The sequence below is a fragment of the Phascolarctos cinereus genome, unplaced genomic scaffold, assembly GCF_003287225.1.
Source record: "Phascolarctos cinereus isolate Bilbo 61053 unplaced genomic scaffold, phaCin_HiC Scaffold_4;HRSCAF=312, whole genome shotgun sequence".
In the NCBI taxonomy this organism is placed as follows: domain Eukaryota; kingdom Metazoa; phylum Chordata; class Mammalia; order Diprotodontia; family Phascolarctidae; genus Phascolarctos; species Phascolarctos cinereus.
In genome coordinates, this window is record NW_027555847.1 from 682085013 (window position 1) to 682108978 (window position 23966).

General features: G+C 41.1%; 1 protein-coding gene across 1 annotated transcript in view; it reads right to left on the reverse strand.

Annotated features, from left to right (window-relative positions):
* LOC110202148 (ceramide synthase 4-like) overlaps positions 1–23966 on the reverse strand; it is a 47165-nt gene that overhangs the window by 15505 nt on the left and 7694 nt on the right. Inside the window, exons 2-8 of the mRNA XM_020978198.1 lie at positions 20501–20674; positions 17363–17480; positions 15783–15901; positions 15397–15454; positions 12909–12959; positions 991–1083; positions 311–439 (exon numbers count right to left, since the gene is read on the reverse strand). Of these exons, the coding sequence (XP_020833857.1) occupies positions 311–439; positions 991–1083; positions 12909–12959; positions 15397–15454; positions 15783–15901; positions 17363–17480; positions 20501–20673 (741 nt within the window). The 5' untranslated portion in view covers position 20674. The remainder of the gene's footprint in view (positions 1–310; positions 440–990; positions 1084–12908; positions 12960–15396; positions 15455–15782; positions 15902–17362; positions 17481–20500; positions 20675–23966) is intronic.

Consider the following 23966-nt stretch of genomic DNA (forward strand, 5'->3'; position numbering starts at 1 on the left):
CTAACTTTTGTTTTTAGAGATTTCCCTGGACTTTACTTCCTGGTAGGGACAGAGCCAGGGAGAGACAAAGTCTCACCTCTCTCTTTGAGGTCATTCCCATTCTCTTCAGGGATGGAGTCAGGGCCATGTGAGCCCTGAGTCCCTAATTCTATTATGGACTCCTGGCCACCCGCACAATGGATTACTATAATGGTGAGGGAATTTAGAGACAGCTCTATTCCCTTCTCTGAGGCTATAGCCCTTGTACACATGAGGCTTGCAGGGACTCAGGAAGATCTCAGCTATACTCATCCAGGGTAGGCTCACTCACCTCCATGAAGATATCGGACACATCATGTAGCAGCAGCACCAGGGCACCAATGCACACAAAGTTGGCGGAATAGGAGAATAGGATCAAAGTGATAGTAACAAAATGATGGACGACTTGCTCCTTGAAGTCCTGGGAAAAGGAGGGCAGTTATGAGGCCAGGACCTTGCTTACTTCCCAGAGGATGTAGCTGTCCTTGCTCATGCTCGGGGCAGGTACACTTTTCCTCCCACCACTTCTGCCTTGATTATATGACAGTCCTCTTTGGGAAGGTTCAAGTCTTTGAAGGGGAGGTAGAAGGAGGAGATGAAGGAAGAAGGTCAAGTGTCTGACAGTATGGTGGAGGGAGAGCTGGTGATTGGGTTGGATATGGACCTAGTAGTAGTAGCTCCAGAGACAGCACCTTGGCTATTGACTTGAACAGAATGGAATCGGCCCTTTAGCCTCTGGCTCCCTTAGTCTTCCACAGAATCCATCAAGTTCAAGTGGATTAGGTCGGCCCTTACTGTTTCCGTGGGACAAGGGCCTATGCTTACAACTGGGACTGACCTTAAGGGCCAGGGCCAAGCAAGATACTTTTCTCATGGAGGCAGACACTAGAAACCAGGCTCTTCACTCTACTCTTCTCTCTTGATTGGGAAGACAAGAGCTTTCCCCAAAACCTGGGCTCCCTCCAGACTCACCTTTCTCTTCACATCGAGGCTCAAAGTGAGCAACAAGGAGAGGTAGAAGCTGAGCTCCAAGAGATACCACCAGTATATGGCAGGCTGCAGAGGCTGAGGGTCAAAGCAATCATTTGGTCATGTGTATTGCCCATACAGAGAAACAGAGTTCAACAGGGAAACAAATGTTTAGGAACTTCAGTACCTTGGGACCAAGCACCCTACTTTACCCCGTTCTCCAGCAACGCTAGACTGTGGTCTATGGTTAGAACACACTGGGACCAGTCCTCAATAAGTCAGGACATACTCAGTAATCAAACAATCCACAAGCATCTATTAAATTTACCTACTGTGTGACAGGCACTGGGCTAGGCACTGGAGATACAAAGGCAAAAATGAAACAGTTCCTGCCTTCAAGAAGCTTACATTCTATTAGGGAAAACAACATACATGTGCACACATTCACACAATACATGCATTCACAACACACACATACAGATACACATGTATGTAGGACATATGTATATACATACAATCAAAATAGATACAAGGCAATTTTGGGGGAAAGACACAGCAGCTAAGTTAAACAAGGAAAGCTTCACAAAGAAAGTGGCATTTGGACTGAGTCTTGAAGGATTATAGTAATTACAAGATGTGGAGGTAAGGAAGGAGTGCACTCCAACCATGGGGGACACACATTGAAATGGGAGAGGAAGAATCATGTATGAAAAGAGTAAGAAGTCCAGTTTGGCTGGATCATAGTACACATGAAGAGGATTATACAATAAGACTGTAAAGGTAAATGGGGGCAAGGTTGTTGACTTTAAATACCAAACAAAGTAGTTCATCTTTGACATTTGAAATATGAGGGAACCAATGGAGTTTATTGAATTAAGATGTGATATAGTCAAACAAATCTCTCTGGAAGCTATATGTAGAATGGATAGGACTTAATAGTATTTTATTTTTTTCCAATTACATGTAAAGATAGTTTTTAACATTCATTTTTGTAAGATTTTGATCTCCAAATTTTTCTCCCTCCCTCCCTTCTCTTTCTCCTCCCCAAGACAGCAAACAATCTGATATAAATTGTACATGTACAACAATGTTAAACATATTTCCACATTAGTCGTGTTGTGAAAGAAGAATCAGAACAAAAGGGAAAAACCATGAGAAAGAAAAGAAAAAGTGAAAATAGTATGCTTTGATCTGCATCCAGACTCCATAGTTCTTTCTCTGTCTGTGGATAGCATTTTCCATCATGAGTCTTTTGCAATTGTCTTGGATCATTGCATTGCTGAGAAGAGCTAAGTCTATCATAGTTGATCATCGCATAATGTTGCTATCATTGTGTACAGTGTTCTCCTGGTTTTTCTCACTTCACTCAGCATCACTTCATGTAAGTTTCTAGGTTTTTCTGAAATCCACCTGCTTGTCATTTCTTATAGCACAATAGTATTCTATTACATTCATATACCACAACTTGTTCAGCCATTCCCCAATTGATGAGCGTCCCCTCAACTTACAATTCTTTGCCACCATAAAAAGAGCTGCTAGAAATATTTTTGTACATGTGGTTCTTTTCCCCTTTTTAATGACCTCTTCGGGATGTAGACCTAGTAGTGGCATGCTGGATCAAGGAAAGGGTATGCACGGTTTCATAGTCCTTTGGGCATAGTTCCAAATTGCTCTCCAGAATGGTTGGATTAGTTCACAACTCCACCAACAATGTATTTGTGTTTCAATTTTCCCACATCTTCTCCAACATTTATCATTTTCCTTTTCTGTCATATTAGCCAACCTCATAGGTATGAGGTGGTATCACCTTAGAGTTGTTTTAATTTGCATTCCTCTAATCAATAATGATTTAGAACATTTTTTTTCAAATGGCTAGCGATAGCTTTAAATTCTTCATCTGAAAACTGCCTGTTCCTGTCCTTTGACCATTAATCAATTGGGGAATTACTTGTATTCTTACAAATTTGATTCAATTCTCTCTGTATTTTAGAAATGAGGCCTTAATCAGAAACACTGTCTGTAAATATTATTTCTGAGTTTTCTGCTTTCCTTCTAATCTTTGTTGCATTGGTTTTGTTTGTGTAAAACCTTTTTCATTTAATGTAATCAAAATTATTCATTTTACATTTTATAATGTTCTCTATCTCTTGTTTGATTATAGATTCCTCCCTTCTCCATATATCTGACAGGTCAACTATTCTTTGCTCTCCTAATTTACTAATGGCATCACCTTTTTAGTCTAAAGCATATACCCATTTTGACCTTACCTTGGTATAGGATGTGAGATGTTTGTCTATGCCTAGTTTCTACCATACTGTTTTCCAGTTTTCCCAGCAATTTTTATCACGTATTGAGTTCTCATCCCAAAAGCTGGAGTCTTTGGATTTATCGAAGAGTAGATTCTATGGTCATTGATTACTGTGTCTCATGTACCTAACCTATTCTACTGATCTACCACTCTATTTCTTTGCCAGTACCAGCTGGTTTTGATGATAGACACTTTATAAAATAGTTTTAGAGCTGGTATGGCTAGGCCAACTTCCTTTACACTTTTTTCATTAATTCCCTTCATATTCTTGACTTTTTGTTCTTCCAGATGAATTTCATTATTATTTTTTTCTAGCTCTATAAAGTAATTTTTTTGGTAGTTTGATTGGTATGGCATGAATAAGTAAATTAGTTTAGGTAAAATTGTCATTTTTATTACATTAGCTTGGCCTATCCATGAGCAATTGATATTTTTCCAATTGTTTAGATCTGACTTTATTTTGTATGAAAAGAGTTTTGTATTTGTATTCATACAGTTCCTGGGTTTTTCTTGGCAGATAGACTCTCAAATATTTTACATTGTCTACAGTTATTTTAAATGGAATTTCTCTTTCTATCTCTTTCTCTGTTTTAGCTTTTCCTGGTTTAGGTGTCAGCACCACATTTGTGCCAGAAAAGGAATTTGGTAGAACTCCTTCTTCATCTATTTTTCCAAATACCTTATATAGCATTAGAATTAATTGTTCTTTAAATATTTGGTAGAATTCACTTGTGAATCCATCTGTCCCAGGAGATTTTTTTCTTAGGGAGTTCACTGATGGTTTGTTCAATATCTTTTTCTAAAATTGGGTTATTTAAATATTTTCTTTCCTTGCCTGTTAATCTGGGCAATTTATATTTTGGTAAATATTAATTTATATCACTTAGATTGTCAGATTTATTGTCATGAAGTTGGGCAAAATAGCTTCCAATTATTGCTTTCATTTCCTCTTTATTGGTGGTGAATTCAACCTTTTAATTTTTCATAATGTTAATTTGGTTTTCTTCTCTCTTAAAATCAATTTACCAAAGCTTTATCTATTTTATTGTTTTTTTCCATAAAACCAGCTCTTAGTTTTATTTATTTATGTAATTTAATAGTTTTATTACTTTCAATTTTATTAATCTATCCTTTGATTTTCAGAATTTCTAATTTCATATTTCATTGGAGATTTTTTAATTTGTTCTTTTTCTAGCTTTTTTAGTTACATGGCCACTTCATTGATCATTTCTTTCTCTATTTCAGTCATGTAAGCATTTAGAAATATACAATTTCCCCCTAAGAAGTTTTAGTATGTTGTCTCATTACTGTTGTTCTCTTTAATGAAATTATTGATTGTTTCTATGATTTGTTGCTTGACCCACTTGTTCTTCAGGATTAGATTATTTGGTTTCCAATTAATTTTTAGCCTATGTTTCTATGGCCCTTTATTGAATGTAATTTTTATTGCATCATGATATGAAAAGGATGCACTTAATATTTCTGCCTTTTTGCATTTGATTGTTAGGTTTTTATGCCCTAAAATGTGGTAGTTTTTGTGTAGGTGCCATGTACCTCTGAGAAAAAGGTATATTCCTTTCTATTCCCATTCAATTTTCTCCAGAGGTCTATCACATTTAACTTTTCTAAAATTCTACTCACCTCTTTAACTTCTTTCTTGTCTATTTTGTGGTAAGAACTTTGGAATTGGTTATGTGATATGGGAGACGGTGGCATAGGACCATCCAGCATGGCATGCCCTCATCAGAGAAGGTACTGTGCTCTATGAGCAAAGCAGAATTAAAATAGCTCAAAAGAAATGTGAGATACACAAATTTAGAGAATCCACCCCAAATGTTTACATGGATTATTTGTCCCCAACCTGTGACAAAGTATTATGAGCTTGTATTCATCTGATCAGCCACAGTCAGATACACTATAACTTTACTCTAACATAGTGATATCATTTTGGCCTTCTTCAAGAATGAAGAATAACAACCAACAAACCAGATTTATTTAGTTCTGAGAAGGGGAGGTTGAGGTACCTCACTAGTATAGTTCTGATGTCTATTTCTTCCTGTAACTCATTTAATTTCTCCTCTAAGAATCTGGATGCTATACCACTTGGTACATATATGTTTAGCATTGATTTTACTTCATTGTCTATGGTACCTTTCAACAAGATGTAGGTTCCTTCCTTAAATCTTTTAATTAAATTTATTTTTGCTTGTGCTTTGAGATCAGAATTGGCATCCCTGCTTTTTTTTTTACTTCAGCTGAAGCATAATATACTCTGCTCCAGCCTTTTACCTTTACTCTGTGTGTATCTCTATGAATCAAATGTGTTTCTTATAAACAACATGTTGTAGGATTCTGTTTTTTAATCCATTCTGCTATCCACTTCTGTTTTATGAGAGAGTTCATTCTAATCACATTCACAGTGATGATAACTGTGTATTTCCCTCCATCCTATTTTCTCCCATTTATACTTTTCTCTCTCCTTTCACCCTGTCCCTCCTGATCAGTGTGCTTCTGACCAACACCCTGTTCAGTCTGCCCTACCTTCTATCAGCCCCACCTTTCCTTTCCCCTTTCCCCTCCTATTCTGCCCTCCCTTTTATCAGCTTCCCCCTCCCCTTTTCTTTCCCCTTTCACCTACTATTTCCCTATTTCTATACCCAACTGAGTGTGTATGTTATTCCCTTTTTGAGTCAAATATAATGAGAATAACATTGAAACAATGCTCACCCCTCTCTCTTCTTTCACTCCACTATAATAGGTCTTTTGTGCCTCTTCATGTGATGTAATTTACCCATTCTGCCTCCCCCTTTCCTCTTCTCCCATTACAATCCTTTTTTTACCTCTTAATTTTTTTTAATATCATCATATCAAAGTCAACTTACACCCACACCCTCCACCTATGTATATTCCTCCTAACTGCCCCAATAGAGATATAGTTCTCAAAAGTTACAAGTATAATCTTCCCATGCAGGGATGTAAGTAGTTTAATCTCATTGAATAACACGTTTTTTCTTTCCTGTTTACCTTTTTATACTTCTCTTGAGTCTTGTTTTTGAAGATCAAATTTTCTGTTTAGCTGTGATCTTTTCATCAGGAAAGTTTGAAAGTCCCCTATTTCATTGAATTTCCATCTTTTTTCTAGGTAGTTGATTCTTGGTTGTAATCCAAACTTTTGTGCCTTCCATAATATCATATTCCAAGTCCTCTGATCCTTTAATGTAGAAGCTACTAAGTCCTGTGTAATCCTCACTATGGCTTCTTAATAGTTGAATTATTTCTTTCTGGCTGCTTGCAGTATTTTCTCCTTGATCTGATAGTTCTCTAATTTGGCTACAATATTCCTTGGAGTTTTCATTTTGAGATGAATCTCTTTCAGGAGGTGATTTCTTCCCCCTCCCTCCCCTGAGGCAATTGGGGTTAAGTCACTTGCTTAGGGTCACACAGCTAGTAAGTGTCAAGTGTTTGGTCTGAGACCAGATTTGAACTCAAGTCCTCCTGACTCCAGGGCCAGTGCTCTATCCACTGTGCCACTTAGCTGCCTCAGGAGATGATTTCAATGACTATTTTACCCTCTGATTCTAGGATATCAGAAGAGTTTTCCTTGATAATTTCTTGAAAGATCCTCTCCAGGAACAATTTGGAATTATGCCCAAAGAGCTATAAAACTGTGCATATCCTTTGATCCAACAACACCACAACTAGGCCTGTATCCCAAAGACATCCCCTCAGAAAGGGAAAAGGAACCATATATCAAATATGTTTATAGCAGCTCTTTTTGTGGCAGCAAAGAACTGGAAATTGAGGGAGTACCTATCAGTTGGGGAATGGCTGAACAAATTATGGTATATGATTACTGATGGAATATTATTGTGCTATAAGAAATGATGAGCAGGATGTTCTCAGAAAAATCTGGAAAGACTTACATGAACTGATGCTGAGTGAAGTGAGTAGAACCAGGAGAACACTGTATGCAGTAACAGCAACATTGTGCAATGATTAACTGCAAATGACTTTAGCTATTCTCAGCAATACAATGATCCCAGACAACTCTGAAGGACTTGTGATGTTAAACACCATCTATCCCCAGAAAAAGAACTGATGGAGTCTGAATATTGATTGAAACATACTTTTTTTTTCTTGGGTTTTCTCTTTTTGGTTTATGTTTTCTTTTACAACATGACTAATATGGAAATGCATTTTGCATGACTACACATATATAACCTATATCAAATTGCTTGCCTTTTCAATGAGGGAGATGTTGGGAAAGAGGGAGAGAACAGAGAACTCAAAATTTTAAGAACGAATGTTAAAAATTGTTTTTACATGTAATTGGGAAAAAATAAAATACTAAATAAAAAGGATAAAAAAACCCTGATCCTCTCCAGGCTCTTTTTTTTTTTTATATGGCTTTCAGGTAGTCCAATAATTCTTAAATTATCTCTCCTGGATTTATTTTCCAGGTCAGTTGTTTTTCCGATGAAGTATTTTACATTTTTCTCTTATTTTTTCATTCTTTTCATTTTGTTTGAGTGTTTCTTGATGTCTCATAAGGTCATTAACTTCCACTTGCCCATTTCTAATTTTTAAGGAATTATTTTCTTCAGGTAGCTTTTGTGCCCCCTTTACCATTTGGCCAATTCTACTTTTAAAGGAGTTGTTTTATTCACTGGATTTTTTCCTCATTTGGCCAATTCTATTTTTTTTCAGGCAGTTGGGGTTAAGTGACTTGCCCAGGGTCACACAGCTAGTAAGTGTCAAGTGTTTGGTCTGAGGCCGAATTTGAACTCAGGTACTCCTGACTTCAGGGCCAGTGCTCTATCCACTGTGCCACCTAGCTGCCCCTAAATAGGAAATTATTTTTTTACTTTTTTTTTTTAATTTTTAGGCAATTGGGGTTAAGTGACTTGCCCAGGGTCACACAGCTAGTTAAGTGTCATGTTTGGTCTGAGGCTGGATTTGAACTCAGGTCCTCCTGACTTCAGGGCCAGTTCTCTTTCCACTGCACCACCTAGCTGCCCAGCCAATTCTATTTTTTAAGGAGTTGTTTTGTTCAGTCAATTTTTGTGCTTCCTCTTCCAAGTTGTTAGCTCTTTTTCATAATTCTCCTGCAAATTCTCATTTCTTTTCCCAATTTTTCTTCCACCTCTCTTACTTGATTTTTAAAATCCTTATTGAGTTCTTCCAAGAGGACTTTTTGGGCTTGAGTCTAATTCATATTCCCCTTTGAGGCTTCACATGTAGGCATTTTGACATTGTTGCCCTCCTCTAAGTTTGTATTTTGATCTTCCCTGTCACCATAGTAGCTTTCTATGGTCAGGGTTCTTCTTTTTTGTTTGTTTGTTTTGTTTTGTTTTGTTTTTTGTTTTTGCTTATTTTTTAAAGGTTGAACTCTGCTCCTGGGGTACAAGGGTCACTGGCCCAAGCTTCTTGTGGTGAAGGCCAGGGTCCTGGTCACTAGCTTCCTGCCCCAGGGCCTCAGGTGCTGGTGGCTTGCCCACTGCACCAAGGGAGCCACACCTAGTTGTGCCTTTTTTGCCAGGGTTCTGGTGTTGACATTTGGCCTTCTGCACTGGGACTTGAGGCCTGCTATGTCACTAGCCTGCTAAGCCAGGAGCAGGGGGCCTTGGTTACTGATCTGCACTGTGACTAAGAAACTTCTGGCTTTCCCAGATGTTGTCTGCCCTGTGCTGTAATCTTGTTTTACCCAAGTGAGACAAACCTTTTCTGAAGTCTTTCTAAGTTATTTTAGGCTTGAAAATTGTTTCCCTCTGTCCTTTTGTGAGTTCTGTCACTCCAGAATCCATTTAGTCTTGGTTTAATGTTATTTCCAAGGAAAACTGGTGAGAGCTCAGGCAACTTTCTGACTTCTCTCTACCATCTTGCCTCCAAAGTTCATGTAAGATGGATTGGAACGGAGATGGATTTAAGGCAAGGAGGTCGATGAGGAGGCTAATGCAATAATCTAGGTTAGAGGTGAAGGTGATTAGGGCCTGTGGCTGTGTGAGTGAGAGAAGGGAACAGATGTTATAGGTGTTGGAGAGGTAGAAATGAGATTTGGGAACCGATTGGATATGAGGGAGGGGAAAAAAAGTATTGAGAATGACTGTCACATGAAATTGCAAGCCTCATTTGGAAGGATAAGGCTGTTCTCAGCAGAATAGGGAAGTTTGAAAGACAGACTGGCTTTGAGGTTAAGATAATAAGTTGTGCTTTAGACATGTTGAGTATGAGTAGCATGCATCCAGCATAAAAGGTCCGAAAGGCAGTTGGAGATTAAAGCTTGGGAAAGAGAAACTAGAGCTAGTTGTACTGATCTAGGAGTCATCAGCATAGAAGTGATGATTAAACCCAAGGCACTGATGAAGTACACTAATACAATAAATAATAATAATAATAATAATAATAATAATAATAATAATAATAACTGACATTTATATAACACTTTAAGATTTGCAAAGCACTTTACATATGTGATCTCACTTAAGCCTACTAACAACCCTAGGCAGTAGGTGCTACAATTATCTGCATTTCTCCAAATGGAAACAGGGTTGACTGACCTGCCCAGGGTCACACAGCTAGGAAGTGTCTGAGATAGGATTTGAACTCAGGTCTTTCTGAAATCCCAAGTCCATAATGCTATACACTGCATCACCTAGCCAGCAGGAGAGAGAATGTAGAGCGAGAAGAGGGCCCAACACAGAGCCTTAGAGGTAAGGGGTGTGACATGGCTGATAAGTCAAGGAAAGAAAGTGAGGTGGAAGAGTAAGACAGTCAGTAAGAAAAACAAGGCAGTTAGAGGGCCAGTGGATAAAGTGCTGAACTTGGAGTTATGAAGCCCTGAATTCAAATTCTGCTTCTGATACTTGCTTACGGTGTGATCCTGGGGACATCACAATCTCTTTCAGCATCAATTTATTCATCTGCAAAATGAGGATGATAATAGTACCTACTTTTCCCCGCTCATTGAGACTATCAAATGGAATAACATAAGTAGAGCCCTTTGCAAACTTTGAAGTATTGCCTGAATGCTATTATTATTGAGAGAACAATGTCACAAAAACCCAGGGGGGAGAGAGCATCTAGGAAGAGAGGGTGGTCAACAATTTCAAAGGTTGCTGTTAAGAAAGAAGCAGATTTTAAAAAGAAAGACCATTAAATTTGGTAATTAAAAGGCTGCTGGTGATTTAGGACAGAACAATGCAATTGAGTGATGAGATCAGGCACCAGATTACAAAGGACTGGAGAGAACTGAAAGTAGCTTGAGGGTGTTATAGAGTCTAATGATAGTTTCTTAATGAAGGAATGAATTTGAATATGTTTGTAGGCATGGAGAAAGAGTCAGGAGATACGGAGAGATTGTAGATAATTAGGGAAGAGTTTTTGGAAGGAGAAAAAGGGAATGAGATCAAAAGAACCTGGAAAGGCATTGGCCTTGGTGAGAAAGCCTATCTCTTCCTTAGAGACTTATAGAGGAGAAAATGGGGGATGACATGAAGGGGTTTTGAGATATGGACAAGGGAAGAAGAGGAAGCTCATGGTGAATGGCCTCTTTTCTCAGTAAAACATGGGACAAAGTCTTCCTCTAAGTTAGGATATGTAGAGAAGGTGGTGTGGGTGGCTCAAAGAGAGAAGAAAAGAATTGGGACAGCTGCTGTGGAAATTGGCCAAGATAATCAGTTGTGAGAAGGGGATTGCAATGAGGGCATATTTGAAATTACAGAACATAACAACTAACCTTATTATTTTTTCCTGAAGAAGTAAACAAATTGGAAAGTTAGGGAAATGCTGCAGGGTTGACCTCAATGTTAGTCAAGCGTTTGACAAAATCTCTCAGGATAGTCTTGTAGAAAAGATAAAAGATGTTAATTACTAAATGGAACAGTTAGGTAGATTCAGAGATGGTTGAATGGCCATACAGTCATTTAGTCACAGTTTGACAGTGACTTGGAAGGAAACTTCCATTGAGATGTCCCAGGATTAATGCTTGGCCCCATGCCATGTAGCATGAAATTTTTTGTCAATGGCTTGGATATGACATTGAAGATGACAAGCTGACAAAATTTCAGATGATACCAAGCCAGAGGAATAGCTAGTCAACTTGATGACGAGATCCAAAGAAATCTTCATGGTCTAGGATGTCTAGATAAAACTAAGAAGATGAAATTCATGAGGGGTAACCATAAAGTCTTAAAAGTTAAAACATGAAAGTTTAAAAAAATCAATTTCACCAGTACAATATGGGATAGAGTTGGTTAGGTATAAATTGGTATCAATCTAACAAATATCTAAAGGTTTTAGTGGACAGCAAACTCAATATCAGTTAGCAATGTAATGAGGCAACCAAATGAATTAATTCAATATTAGTCTAAATTATGAGAGGAATAATATTCAGCATTAAGTAGGTCCTTTTGCACATAATTATGGAGCAATTTGTTGAAGGAGATGGGAGGTAATGAAATCAAGAGAATCTGTAGAAGGGTTGCCCTTGCTGAGAAGAGCTATCTCTTCATCAGAGATGAGATGTATAGAAGAGAAAAAAGGAGATGAGGTCAAGAGATTTTGAGATGTGGACAAAGGGAAAAGAGGGAGCTCATGGAAAATGGCCTCTTTTCTCAGTAAGGTATGGGACAAGGTCCTCAGCTGAGTCAGGATGTGTGAAGGGGTTGGTGTGGGCAATTCAAGAAGAGAAGAAAAGAATTGGGACAACTTCATAGGTAATGCCAAAGACAATCAATTTCCAGAAGGAAAGGAATTACAGTCAGTCGGATTTGAACACAGTGCTTATGTTCTGGGTGCCATATTTTAGGAAAGATATTGAAAAACTGGAGAAGAATGCAAAGGAGAATAATCAGGATAGTTATGGGCCTTGAGATCAGGATTTATTTAAAAGAATGAGTATGGTTAGCTTGGAGAAAATAAAATAAAAGGAAGACATGGTTAATATCTCCAAATACTTGAAGGGCCATTATATGGAAAGTGATCCCAGAGGGAAGAAGTAGGCTCAATGGATAAAAACTAGAGAGGGCCAGATTTATGTTTGATGTAAGAGACCAAACTTCCTACAAAAGAAAGTTGTCCCAGAGTAGACTGGGCTGCCTTGCAAAGTAAAAAAGTTTGCCCTGGAGAACTTCAGGTAAAGGCAACGCAATCATTTTTTTGAGTAACTATGGAGGAAATTTTGTTCAGTTATGGGCTAGGCCAGCCAGCCCCTCTTGGTTCTCTCTGTTGTTGAGATTCTGTGATTCTGAAAGTTTAGAGGAGGGATAGGAAGAGGGGGAGAGCAATTATGTTCAATTTTGATCACTAGAGGACAGAATGGATGGTGCACTAGATCTGGACTCAGGGAGACCTTGCTAGGCCTCAGATATTTACTAGCTGTGTGACCTTGGGCAAGCTATTTAACTTCTGTCTGCCTCAGTTTCCTCATCTGTAAAATGAGGATAATCATAGTACCTCCCTCAGAGTTGTTGTGAGAAGCAAATGAGATATTTGTGAAGTGCTTTGAAAACCTGTAAGCGCTATACAAATGCTAGCTTTCATCATAATCATCTTTGTTCATAGGGCTTTTTCAGTGGACAAATCTGGCACCTGCCCTTGTCCAGGGACTGCTTACCTGCTTAGGGTATCCATTCCAGACTGTCTCTGGCTGACCAAACCAGGTTTTCTGAAAGAAACAAAGGATATGTCCTAGACATTGCTCTCAGAATCACTACTCCCCACAGGTAATGGTTCCTCTCCATAGTTTCAAGCCTTCCTCCAGGGAACTCCAGGCACTCAATAGGAATGATGATATTGCCACCTTACATCATCTCCTATCCTTATCCTGACTTCCCCTTTGTCCTTCCTCCTCAGGTTCAAAACAAGCCAAAATCAAACTTATGAGGTATAACCCCTGGTTAGATAAGAGGCTTGACCCTTATATCCTAACAGGCCATTAGCATCTGGTCCCTTTGTTAGCTCTGGAATAGCTAGGGCTCTATTAAAGAGGTCTGTCAAAGTAAGAAGCTACTACATGATTGGATCATTTAACCAGTCTCTCTCTCTCTCTCTCTCTCTCTCTCTCTCTCTCTCTCTCTCTCTCTCTCTCTCTCTTTCTGTGTGTGTGTGTGTGTGTGTGTGTGTGTGTGTGTGTGTGTGTATGGTTTTACCAGTGTAACATGACAGCCTAAAGAGCTAATTGGACATTGGGCTGCCTTTAGAGGGGTACAGCTTCCAGGAATAAGGAGGAGTAATTGTGCTGTATTCTATTCTCTTCAGACCTCATTTGGAGGATTAGGCACAGTTCTATGCACCATGGTTTAAGAAGGAAATGGGTAAGCTGAGGGGCATCCAAAAGAGGGCAATCAGTACAAGAAGTAGGTGAATTTGTCTAGAATATGGTGTCTAGAATATGGTGGGGGCTTATATGTGACAAGCCTTGAAAGACAGATTAAAGCCAAACTGTGAAGGGCTTTACAGGCCAAAGAGAGCAGTTTATATTTTATCTTAGAGGCAGTAGGATATCGTTGAAATTTCTTGAGGAGAGAAGTGACTTGGCCAGGTCTGTGAGGAGGATGGACTGTTAGAAGGAAGACAGTGAGGGCCACAGAACCAATTAGGAGGCTATTGCATAGTGGGGAGCAGAGGTGATGAGGACCTGAAATAGGGGGGCTCTGGTGGGAGTGGAGAAGAGATGATTTCTAGAGATATTATGGAAATAGAATCAGCAAGACTTGACCATTGATTGAATGCGGAAGTGCTTTGAATTGATATGACATGAGGATCTGCTAGAGAAACTGAGCAAGTTTAGCCTGGAGAAGACTCAAGGGGAACATGACAACTCATGTTGTCATGAGGAAGAGGGATTCTGCTTGACCCCAGAAGGCAGAACCAGGAGTAATAGGTGGAAGTTACAAAGAGGACAATCTTGGCTTGATTTCAGGAAAAAAAACTTCTTAATAATGAGACCTGTCCAAAAGTGGAATGGGCTACTCTGGTATGTGATGTCTTCCTCCTACATGGAGGTCTTCAAGCCAAAGCTGAATGATGGCCATTTGTCAGGTATGTTATAGTGTGGACTTCTTTCCTATATGAATTGGACAAGATGAGTGCTGAGGTCTTTTCCAATTCTCTATTCCTGGGATTCTGTGATCCATTCCTTCCTCCTCCCCTGTCCCACCAAGCCTGGCCTTGCTCCTTCTGAAACCCTCATTTCTGTGATTGAGTGGCACTATTTGTGTTTTGGTACCTATCTGACTCACCTTGTCTGTAGGTCAGACTGGCCAGTCTAGTTACATCACCCCTAGAGAGTGTGACCTTTCCTCCCCCATCCCCAACACCACAGTGACTACAAGATGGGATAGTGTAAGAGGATGTAGAACAATTCAGGGTTGATGTGGGAAAGGCGAATTTGGAGCAAGATAGGGTAGGCTGATAATGAAATAGATGAGAAGAGAAGAAAGACAGTAGGGATAAAATATATATGGAGAGCCTAAAAGGGCAGAGAATGGAGGAGCAGAATCAAGAAGAGGAGAATTAAGGGAATGGGAGTGGAAAGGATTGGGGGACAGAGAAGAGATAGGACAAGGGATGGAGGGGGGGAAAGTGAAGAAGAGAATGAGAGGTGGAGAGGACAAAAATTCACAAAGGGTAAAGGGAGAGAGATGATGACTATGGGGACATGGGAAGGGACATGAAAAAGGGACAAAGTGGGGGCAGCTAGGTGGTGCAGTGGATAGAGCACTGGCCCTGAAGTCAGGACGACCTGAGTTCAAATCCTGCCTCAGACCAAATACTTGACACTTACTAGCTGTGTGACCCTGGGCAAGTCACTTAATCCCGACTGCATGAAAGAAAGAAAGAAAGAAAGAAAGAAAGAAAGAAAGAAAGAAAGAAAGAAAGAAAAAGGGGCAAAGCAAGAAGGGACAAAGTGAACAATGTGGGAACAGAGAACAAAGAGGACAAGGAAAGAAAAAATGAGGGGATAGAAGGAATTGGAGGAAGATGGAAGAGGATGAATGAGCAGAAAAAGGCAGAAGGACAAAGACAATGGGAATGGAGAGGATGAGGAGTCAAATGAGGAGAGATGGTCACATAATAGGTACGGGACAGGACATACTCACATTGTAGAAGATGAGCAAGCCTCCAAAAGAAGAACAGGAGTAAAATAAAAATCTTGAACTGAAAATACAGAACAGGAGTAGAGATGAATGGATAAGGTTGTCTTGCTGGGGATGGAGGGGGTGGGTGGAGAGATGAACTAATTGTGGGGCACCTGCTTTCCAAGTCAGGCCTGATTCCATGGCCTATTGACCTAAATCTAGATGCCTTGAAGTTAGTCTTCCATTGGGTCCCCCCAACTCATCAGGATTCAGAGAATTTCTTGCTCAGTAATGGTGCCTTGGAGCTAGTCTTCCATTGGGTCTCCCCAACTCACCAGGATTCAGAGAATTTCTTGCTCAGTAATGGTGCCTTGGAGCTAGTCTTCCACTGGGTCCCCCCAACTCACCAGGATTCAGAGAATTTCTTGCTCAGTAATGGTCGCTCTTGGTTTCTCCGGTGTCGAAACCAGCGCTCGGCTTGCCTCACAGAGAGGCTGCACTGGCTGGCCAGGTGACTCAGCTCATCCTGGACACCAGAGGAGAAGATTAGGGGTAGGATGGACAAAGGGGGGACCTTAGCTTCCCATGACCGCCCTCTCCCCTAAGCTCACGTAGTATCCCTAATCAGGGAGCGCCCATTCTGCTCCCCAGGGGCCTGGTGGCTTCCAAGAGCATGGCTCGTTCTTGAGCCTAGTCTCCAAGGGCAGGGTCCAAGGGGCTGCCTCCTTCCCTAGGACACCCCTTCCTGTCTCAGACTGGGACACAACTCCCTCAATAAAAGCATTACCTAGGCCACACCCTGGCCCTGCCATAGCCATGATGCCCTTTGGGGAAAAGGAGGTCCGCACTGGGGAAGAGTCTCTGAAACCAACATGTCAGGCACTATGGAGAGATGAAAACTGACCATGTCCCACCTTAACTGAGCTTACATTCTGTTGGGGGAGATAGGATGTGTACATGTAAATAAATACAAAGTAATTTCAGGAGAATGTTAATAATTGGGAAAATCGGGATAAGTTTCTTGAAGGAGGTAGAGGCCTTAAAGGGAGCCGGAGTTTCCACAATGGAGAAGTGAGAGCATTCCTGGGGAAGGAGAACATGGTAGACATAGGAGCCAGCCTGTATGATTGCATGGGTGTGAGGGATGGAATGCCAGATACAAATAACAGTGAGTAGGTGAATTTGCCAAGAGCAGAGTGTGTGGGGTAGTGATGTGGAATAAGTCTCAAAAGGCAGACTGGGGTCCAATTGCAAATGGCTTTACAGGTCAAAAAGAACTGTTTGTATTTAACTTGGAGTCAATAGAGAGACATTCAGAGGAGCAGAGAGGTGGCACGGTCAGACATGACTTATTGGAGGCTGTGTGGAGCAAGGACAGTGAAGGCAATGGAACACATTAGGGGGCATTGCAATAGTGGGGGTGGGGGGCAGAGATGGTGAGGACCTGAATTCAAATGGCTGTGGGAGAAGTGGAGAGAAGGGGATGGCTTCAGGAAATGTTACGGAAACAGAATCAACAAGGCTTGGCGACTGATTGAATATGGAGATGAGGTATTGGGGATGACTCTCAGGGAGAAAACCATGTCTACAGAACATAGAATGGGAAAGCTGGTGTTGACCTTAGAGATCATCCCCTCATTTTACAGGTGAGAAAACTAAGGCTCCAAAAACAAGTCAAGTGACTTGACTAAAGTCGCAAAGCAAGTCAGCAGTGGAGGTGGGATTAGAACCCAGTTCTGGTGAGCTCTTAATCTTCTCTGAGGTTAGAGGTTGGTAGAACTTGATGCTCAGAGTAAGAATCACCCTCTCTAGAAGAAACAGGAACACAGAGAGCAGGTATCTGAGTGAGCCCTAGGTACATAGCACCTCCCATCTCCCCCACTTCTTATTCAAGAGCCACTGAACATCAGAAACTGCCCTGTTGAAGGGTCTGGAGACTTAAACCTCCCAGGATCCTTAATGGCATCCAAACCTGTGGCCTGCTTACCTTTTTGGGATTCTTACTCTGGGTCCAGAAAAATGACTCCAGGATGCGGTTGGGAGTAGCCTTGATCCTGATGGGATCACGTACACCCAGCGCTCTACTTAAGGGCAGCCCTATGATCCTGTGAAAGGAGACAGGAGAAGCTGAGTACACAGGAACTCTCCCATTTATGGCCCTTTGGGAGCTCTCTGACAGATCTTGCCCACCAACTGACCTATCACAGCCCACTTGGCATACCCTGGGGAGATGGAGCATGGGAGGAGGATGTACGAAGAGGAAGGGGTGCCTATGGGGCACATATTGGATGTTTAGCCTGGGGAGAATGAACATCCTATATTTTCCTTATGGAAGGAACTTCTGGGCTGTCAGAATATGGGCAGTAATATCCCTTTCAGTGGATCAGATGAGTTCCTCAGGGTGCTGGGGTTACAACCAAAGAGCAAACCTTCTCCTCCCTTAAGTTCATTAAGTATTTGGTAAACACTTGTTATGCACCAAGCCTAGTTCCCAGTGCTAGGGGGAGAGACAGATTTTAATTAAGACACTATTCTTGTCCTTAAGAAGTTTATGGTCTGGTAGGGGAATAAGGCACCCACATAGATATTCACAATATTATATAGTAAGTGCTTCAAAGCCATGAAAAGGAAAGGGTACCTTCTAAGGTGAAGGCCTTTACCAATTAGGAACAAGGGAGGGTAAGAGGTCAAGGAAGTCTTCCTGGAGAAGGTGTTCCTAGTTCTGGACTTCTGGCCATAGCTTGCCTCTGTGTCTTTTTCAACCCAATCACTGACATAGGGACAACTGGAGGAATTTAGTGTTTAAAAACTAAGGAGCTCTGATCCCAAGAGCTATTTGATAATCATTAAGTAAGCAAACATTGCCTGATTTATACCCAAGCCTTTGAATAGAGGAAAATTGTTACAGATAGAAAACTCACTCTAAGCTAGCATGAGGTTTCTGACATAAGGAACTGAGTCAGGTACCATAAGTTGTGTGAAGAGAAGACATGGTCTGGGCATTCAGTGCCAGGAAGGACCTTGTTGGGTTTTTTCTTCCCTAAAGAATTTGGCCCATAGGGCTGAAAATTGCTGGGGAAATGAAAAGCTTCAGTAGGGAATAAAACAGGAGAGGTTTATTCTGGGCCCAGAACAAGTATTCTGCATTTTCTTAAAGAGCTAGGTGAAAAAAAATCTTGGCAGAATGGTAGCTGAGCAAGCTAGTCAGAAGCTGGAAGTAGTGCAAAGAGACTCTAGCCAATCAGCAGAACACAGTCCTGTGGGGACCAGGGATCAGGGGGCCAAAAGATAAGCATTTGCCAGAGACTAGATCAGCATAGACCAGGCCTATTCAGTAACCTATGAGACCTATGTCAAGGGGAGACAACATCTACAACCCCGCAACACCAAAGATGAGTTGCCCTTCCACACAAATAACCTACATGTGTATCTTACAGATATGTGGTCATTCTTTGCACTGATATGTTGTGTTTTGGGGAGACTAGGCCCCAGATATGTGAGGCTACTTTTCTCACCCTAACATCTTACTAAATGCTTTGGACTTAAACTAGTTATGTCTTCTGGTTGACTATTAAAGGTGATCACGTCAGTAGGGGCTCATGAGGTAAATATGTTAGAGGAATGAAGGTACAGAGTTCCTTGAACCTAGGGCATCTACCCACTGGAGTAACACCCCTCCTCAAGAGTTGAGAGGCTGCCCAAAGGAATTAAATATTCAAATGCTACGAACTCACAAGGTTTAAGAGGAAAACACTTTGTAAACCTACTTCGAATTGTGTGATATGGTGAAAAAAATGTTAAGTTTGGAATTAGAGGACTTAGGTTGGAATCTTTGCTCTGTTACCCATTCTGTGACTCCGGGCAAGACACCTTACCTCTTTGGACCTCAGTTTTCTCTTCTCAAAAATAAGACGGCTGCACTGAAAATAATGCATACTGATAATCCAAGGGAGATCTTGTTAAAATACAAGATGAAGTGGGTATAAACAAAACTAAGCTCACGAGCATATCATAAACTCAAAAGCAGGGCATAGTTAATTAATCGCAAAGAATAAATGGAAGAAAATGAAAACCTAGCAAATATAATCTCAACTATGAAAAAGATCTTTCCATTAAATGCCTTTGATAAGAGTCTTCTATGCAAGATATATAAAAAACTAATGCAGATATAGAAAACCAAAACAGTTTGGCAATAGATAAGTCATCTAAGGATATGACAAACTGTTCAGAAAGAATTACAAACTGTCATTAGCCAAATAAAAGATTACTTCATGTCACTAATAATAAGGAAATGCAGAGCAAAATAACTCAGATATCTTGCTTCATACCCATCAAAATAGCAACATGACAAAAGATGGAAATTGTCAATGCTGGAGGGGTGGTGGGAAGGTAGACATAATACTACAATATTGATGAATCTCTGAATTGGTCCAAAAATTCTAGGAAGAAATTTGGATTAATGCTACAAAAATTGCTAACTGTTGAAACCATTGGACTCAAATATCTCATTGCTGGTATATATAATGGGTGTCAGTGATATAAGGAAAGCTCTCACATATAATAAAATCTTAATAACAACACATTTTGCGGTAGTAAATGAAAACCAAAAAAAATCCTGGAAACATAATAAGTTCCCATTGATTAGGGAGTGGCAAAATAAATTGTGGTGTGTGAATTTAATGGAATATTATTTGCAAAACAAAATGATGAACGTGAGGAACTTAGAGAAACTTGAAAAAACTTGACTGAACTGATGCAGAGTGAAATAAAACCACTAAGAACAGTATGCACAATGACTATAATAATGTAAATGGACTTGAATGCTAATTAATTTAATGATAAATCTTGCCTCCCTTCTCCCTTGAAGGCATGAAGAAGTTAACTGGTCCCTGCTTTCCTTATGGATGTGGGATCCTATGGATACAGGATGTTGCATACATTGTTAGATGTGATTGATGCATTGGTCGAGCTTGATTAACTTTTTTCTTTGTTACAAGTGTAAGTGTATACTAGGTGGGTTGGGGAGAGGGGAAGACATATCCTGAAAGAACTGTAAAAATTCATCAACAAAATTTTAGCTTTTTTAAAAAGGGGTTAAGGGGGAAACCCTCCATAGTTGACTCACCTCTCAACGCCATATCTAATGACTATTAAGACAAATGTCAGGGGAATGGCTGCCAGCAGGTCTTTGGGATGGGGGTATGTGATGCCATCTGAATCTTCCAAATCAGCCCAAGTGTACCGGGGGGGAATCCAGTACTCAGTCTTCCAAAATGACTCATACAGAGTGGCCAGCATCCTGAAGGCAAGACATCAAATATCTCAAGAGGGATCAGCAGGGAAAAGTATGTGTTGATTATTCAAGAAACTAGTCAACAAACTCAGTGCACCCAGATCATCAATTTTAGAGACAGAGAATGTCATAACTATGAGAGACCTTAAGGAAGTCTAACCACTTCATCTTACAGATAGAGAAACTGAAGTGCCAAAATAGGAGGAGACTTATCCAAAGTCACATGGTGAGTCAATGGCAGAGCTGAGCCTAGAACTCAGGTTTTCTGGTTACGTATCCAGGGCTACTTCCACTGCATTTGCCATCCCAAAAGCCTTGGGAGTTGGGGGGTTAGGTGAGAACCCATTGTCTTGGCAGTTCTCATCTAACATGCTGGCTGCTGCCTGAATCCTCCTTGGCATAAGAGACCCAGCTGTCCCAGTCTGTCTAGCACCTGCTTTAAACAGCTTAACTCATGGCAGAACTGCTTCTGACATGACCATGGATTGTCAAGGTGGCAGAGGTTAGGAAAGGCAGCTTCCTAAGGAAGGAAAACAGATCCTAGAACCAAAGAACTGGCAGGGCCCATGGAACCCAGAATGCCAGAGTTAGAAGACCCTCAGTGAATGTCAGAGCTAAGAGGGTCCTTAGAACAAAAAATAGAATGACAGAGGTAGGGGCAGCTATTGATTTCAAGCAAGAAGAATGATCTCCCCATCACTGAAAGTATTCAGGGAGAAAAACTGGGTGATGACTCCTGTTGGTGACAATGTAGGAGAGGGGCAGCTAGTTGGCACAGTGGATAGAGCACCAGCCCTGGAGTCAGGAGGACCTGAGTTCAAATCCGGTCTCAGACACTTGACACTTACTAGCTGTGTGACCCTGGGCAAGCCACTTAACCCTACCGCCTAGCAAAAAAAAAAAAAACCCAACCAGACAATGTAGGAGAGTATTCTTGCTTCAGGTGAGAGTTGTCCTGTCCTGTCCTGTCCCAGGGCCTGTCCAGCTCTATTGCTCGAAGCTTCCTATAGAGCTTCACCAGCTGCCTTCCCCTCCTCCATCTCTGCCAATGACTCCTCTGCAGGCTGCTAGTGAGGAGTGCTTCAGACATAGGCTCTGTGACCTCACCTCCCTGAATTCAGTAAGACCTCAAAGGTGCCTCCTTTCCCTGAATGTCTTTCTGTCCTCAAATGGCAGTGGTTGGTGAGATCAAGGAAGGCTTTTGTGACTGCCCATTGAGAGGCCAGGCCATTATCCCACTTCCAGAGAAAACCTTGACTCTCCTTATCTGAGGATGGTGTCCCTCCCTATATACCATGTCCCTTGTCTACCCTGAGCCAGGAGCATCACTCAGAACAGAATGTAAATTCTTTGCCGGGCCAGAGCTGGGTTTTTTTTCTTTGTTTAGTCCATATGCCACTAACTCCTAGCTCAGTAGCTGGCATCTCATTCTCATTGATTGAGAATCTCAGACTTGAAAGGGGTCCCCAAGACCATCTAGTCTAATTGTGTATGAACAAGCAATCAATGAATAAGAATCCCCCCTCCAGCTGACCCAACAAGGGGCCTATGCCAGGTTTCCCTTTGAAGACCTCCAACGAATGGGAACCTATTACCTCCTGCGGGAGCTCATGCTACTTTTCTATACCTCTTTTTTTAAGAACATTTTCATCATGGAAATAATTCCCAAGATTAGGAAAAATGGAAGTTGTCTGAAGGAAACATTTATTAAGCAACTACTATGTAGGTGTTATTATTATCCCCATTTTACAGTTGAGGAAACTGAGGCAGACAGAAATTAAGTGACTCACCCAGGGTCACACATCAGGTTTCTGAGGATTAATTTGAACTCAGGTCTTCTGGATTCCAGACCCAGGGCTCTATCCACTTTGCCAAGTGGATGCACAGGTAACTCTCTAAGCAGCTCAAATTTTTATCAAGTTATATACAGAAGATAGAAGCAAGATCTGATGGTAGGAGATGAATGACTATAACAGCATGGCAGGATCCTACATAAATAGCCTCATGAGTGATTAAGTTCAAATGAGTGGAGGATAGGGAGGAAAGCTAAGGTCAGTAATATAAGGCTGTTGTTGTTTAAAGCAACATTGAGGAAAAGAGGAAAACCGCAAGAGAGACTGGATCTTTGCTTAGTCTGGTTGAGAACTGCGTGAGTGAAGAGATGGGGGGCAGATTCAAGCTAAATTGTGAGTACAGATTCAATAAGACCTGGCAAGGGATTGGATATGAGTGCTGAGAGAAAGACTGAGCAATTGGTGATAGTGCTAAAGTTTCAAATCTGGGTGACTGGAGGGCAGGGGAGTGTTTTTACTTGTCTTGGTATCCCTGGTGCTGAGCCTTGGCCCACAGTTAAAAGTTTAATAAATGCTTGTTGACTTGACTTATTGGCTGGAATGGTGTCTGTGCCTTCTATAGAAGAAGCAGAGTTATCCTGGGGCTCTGATCTCTTTGGCGAATTCAGAAATCCACTCTCCTAGTATCTCCCATTCCCCTTCCCCCTTGACTTTTGACCTATCTTTGTTTCCCCAGAACTTAGCATGGCCTAGCACAAAATATTTAATACATGCTTGTTTAACATACGCCTATTCACATCTAGGGCATGTGCCAAATATTTCTATCTTTACCCTCTTCATCTCTAATGAACTTGAAGATGAAACTCCTCCTTGTCAACTATAGAGCTCTGCAGCTGCACTTCCCCCATCTCTCCAATCTCCTGGTGTACCATCTGAGATGAAATTGTCCTCAAGCCTAGCGAGGCACATATGCCACTTTCCCAGCTTTGAGGAGAAGATGGTGCCAGTTGCGTAGTATTGATGAAGAAAGCATCCAGCAATCCTATTAACCAATACAATGTGGGCTGCCTAGTGGGGCTAGAATGTTAAGGGTATTCTGCTAATTCCCTGGGACTCTGATCCATTGGGAAATAGAAGCTGGGCACAGCATGAGCAACCTAAGCAGGAATGAATGTCTGAGCACTGATGAACCCATCCCAGAAGAGGAGACATATTCCATCAGTATTTGGTAGCTACGTGGGCAGTCAGGGTGCAAATGCCTATTGTCCATGTTCTCCTGTAATATACAGGCTCCACCTACCTACCTGATATTCACTTCCCTGCAGATCCTAGGGCTTACAGATGGGAAAAGGGTGATGAACTGTTCCACCTTCTCTGGACAGAGGTAATTTTCAGAGGTCTGGCTTGCAACGAATGGGAAGAAGCCAGACTATATCACTCTTTTCTAACCTAGAAACCTTTGTGGGCCAGCCCTGAAGTCAGATACCCCAGTTCCAGGCCCTCCA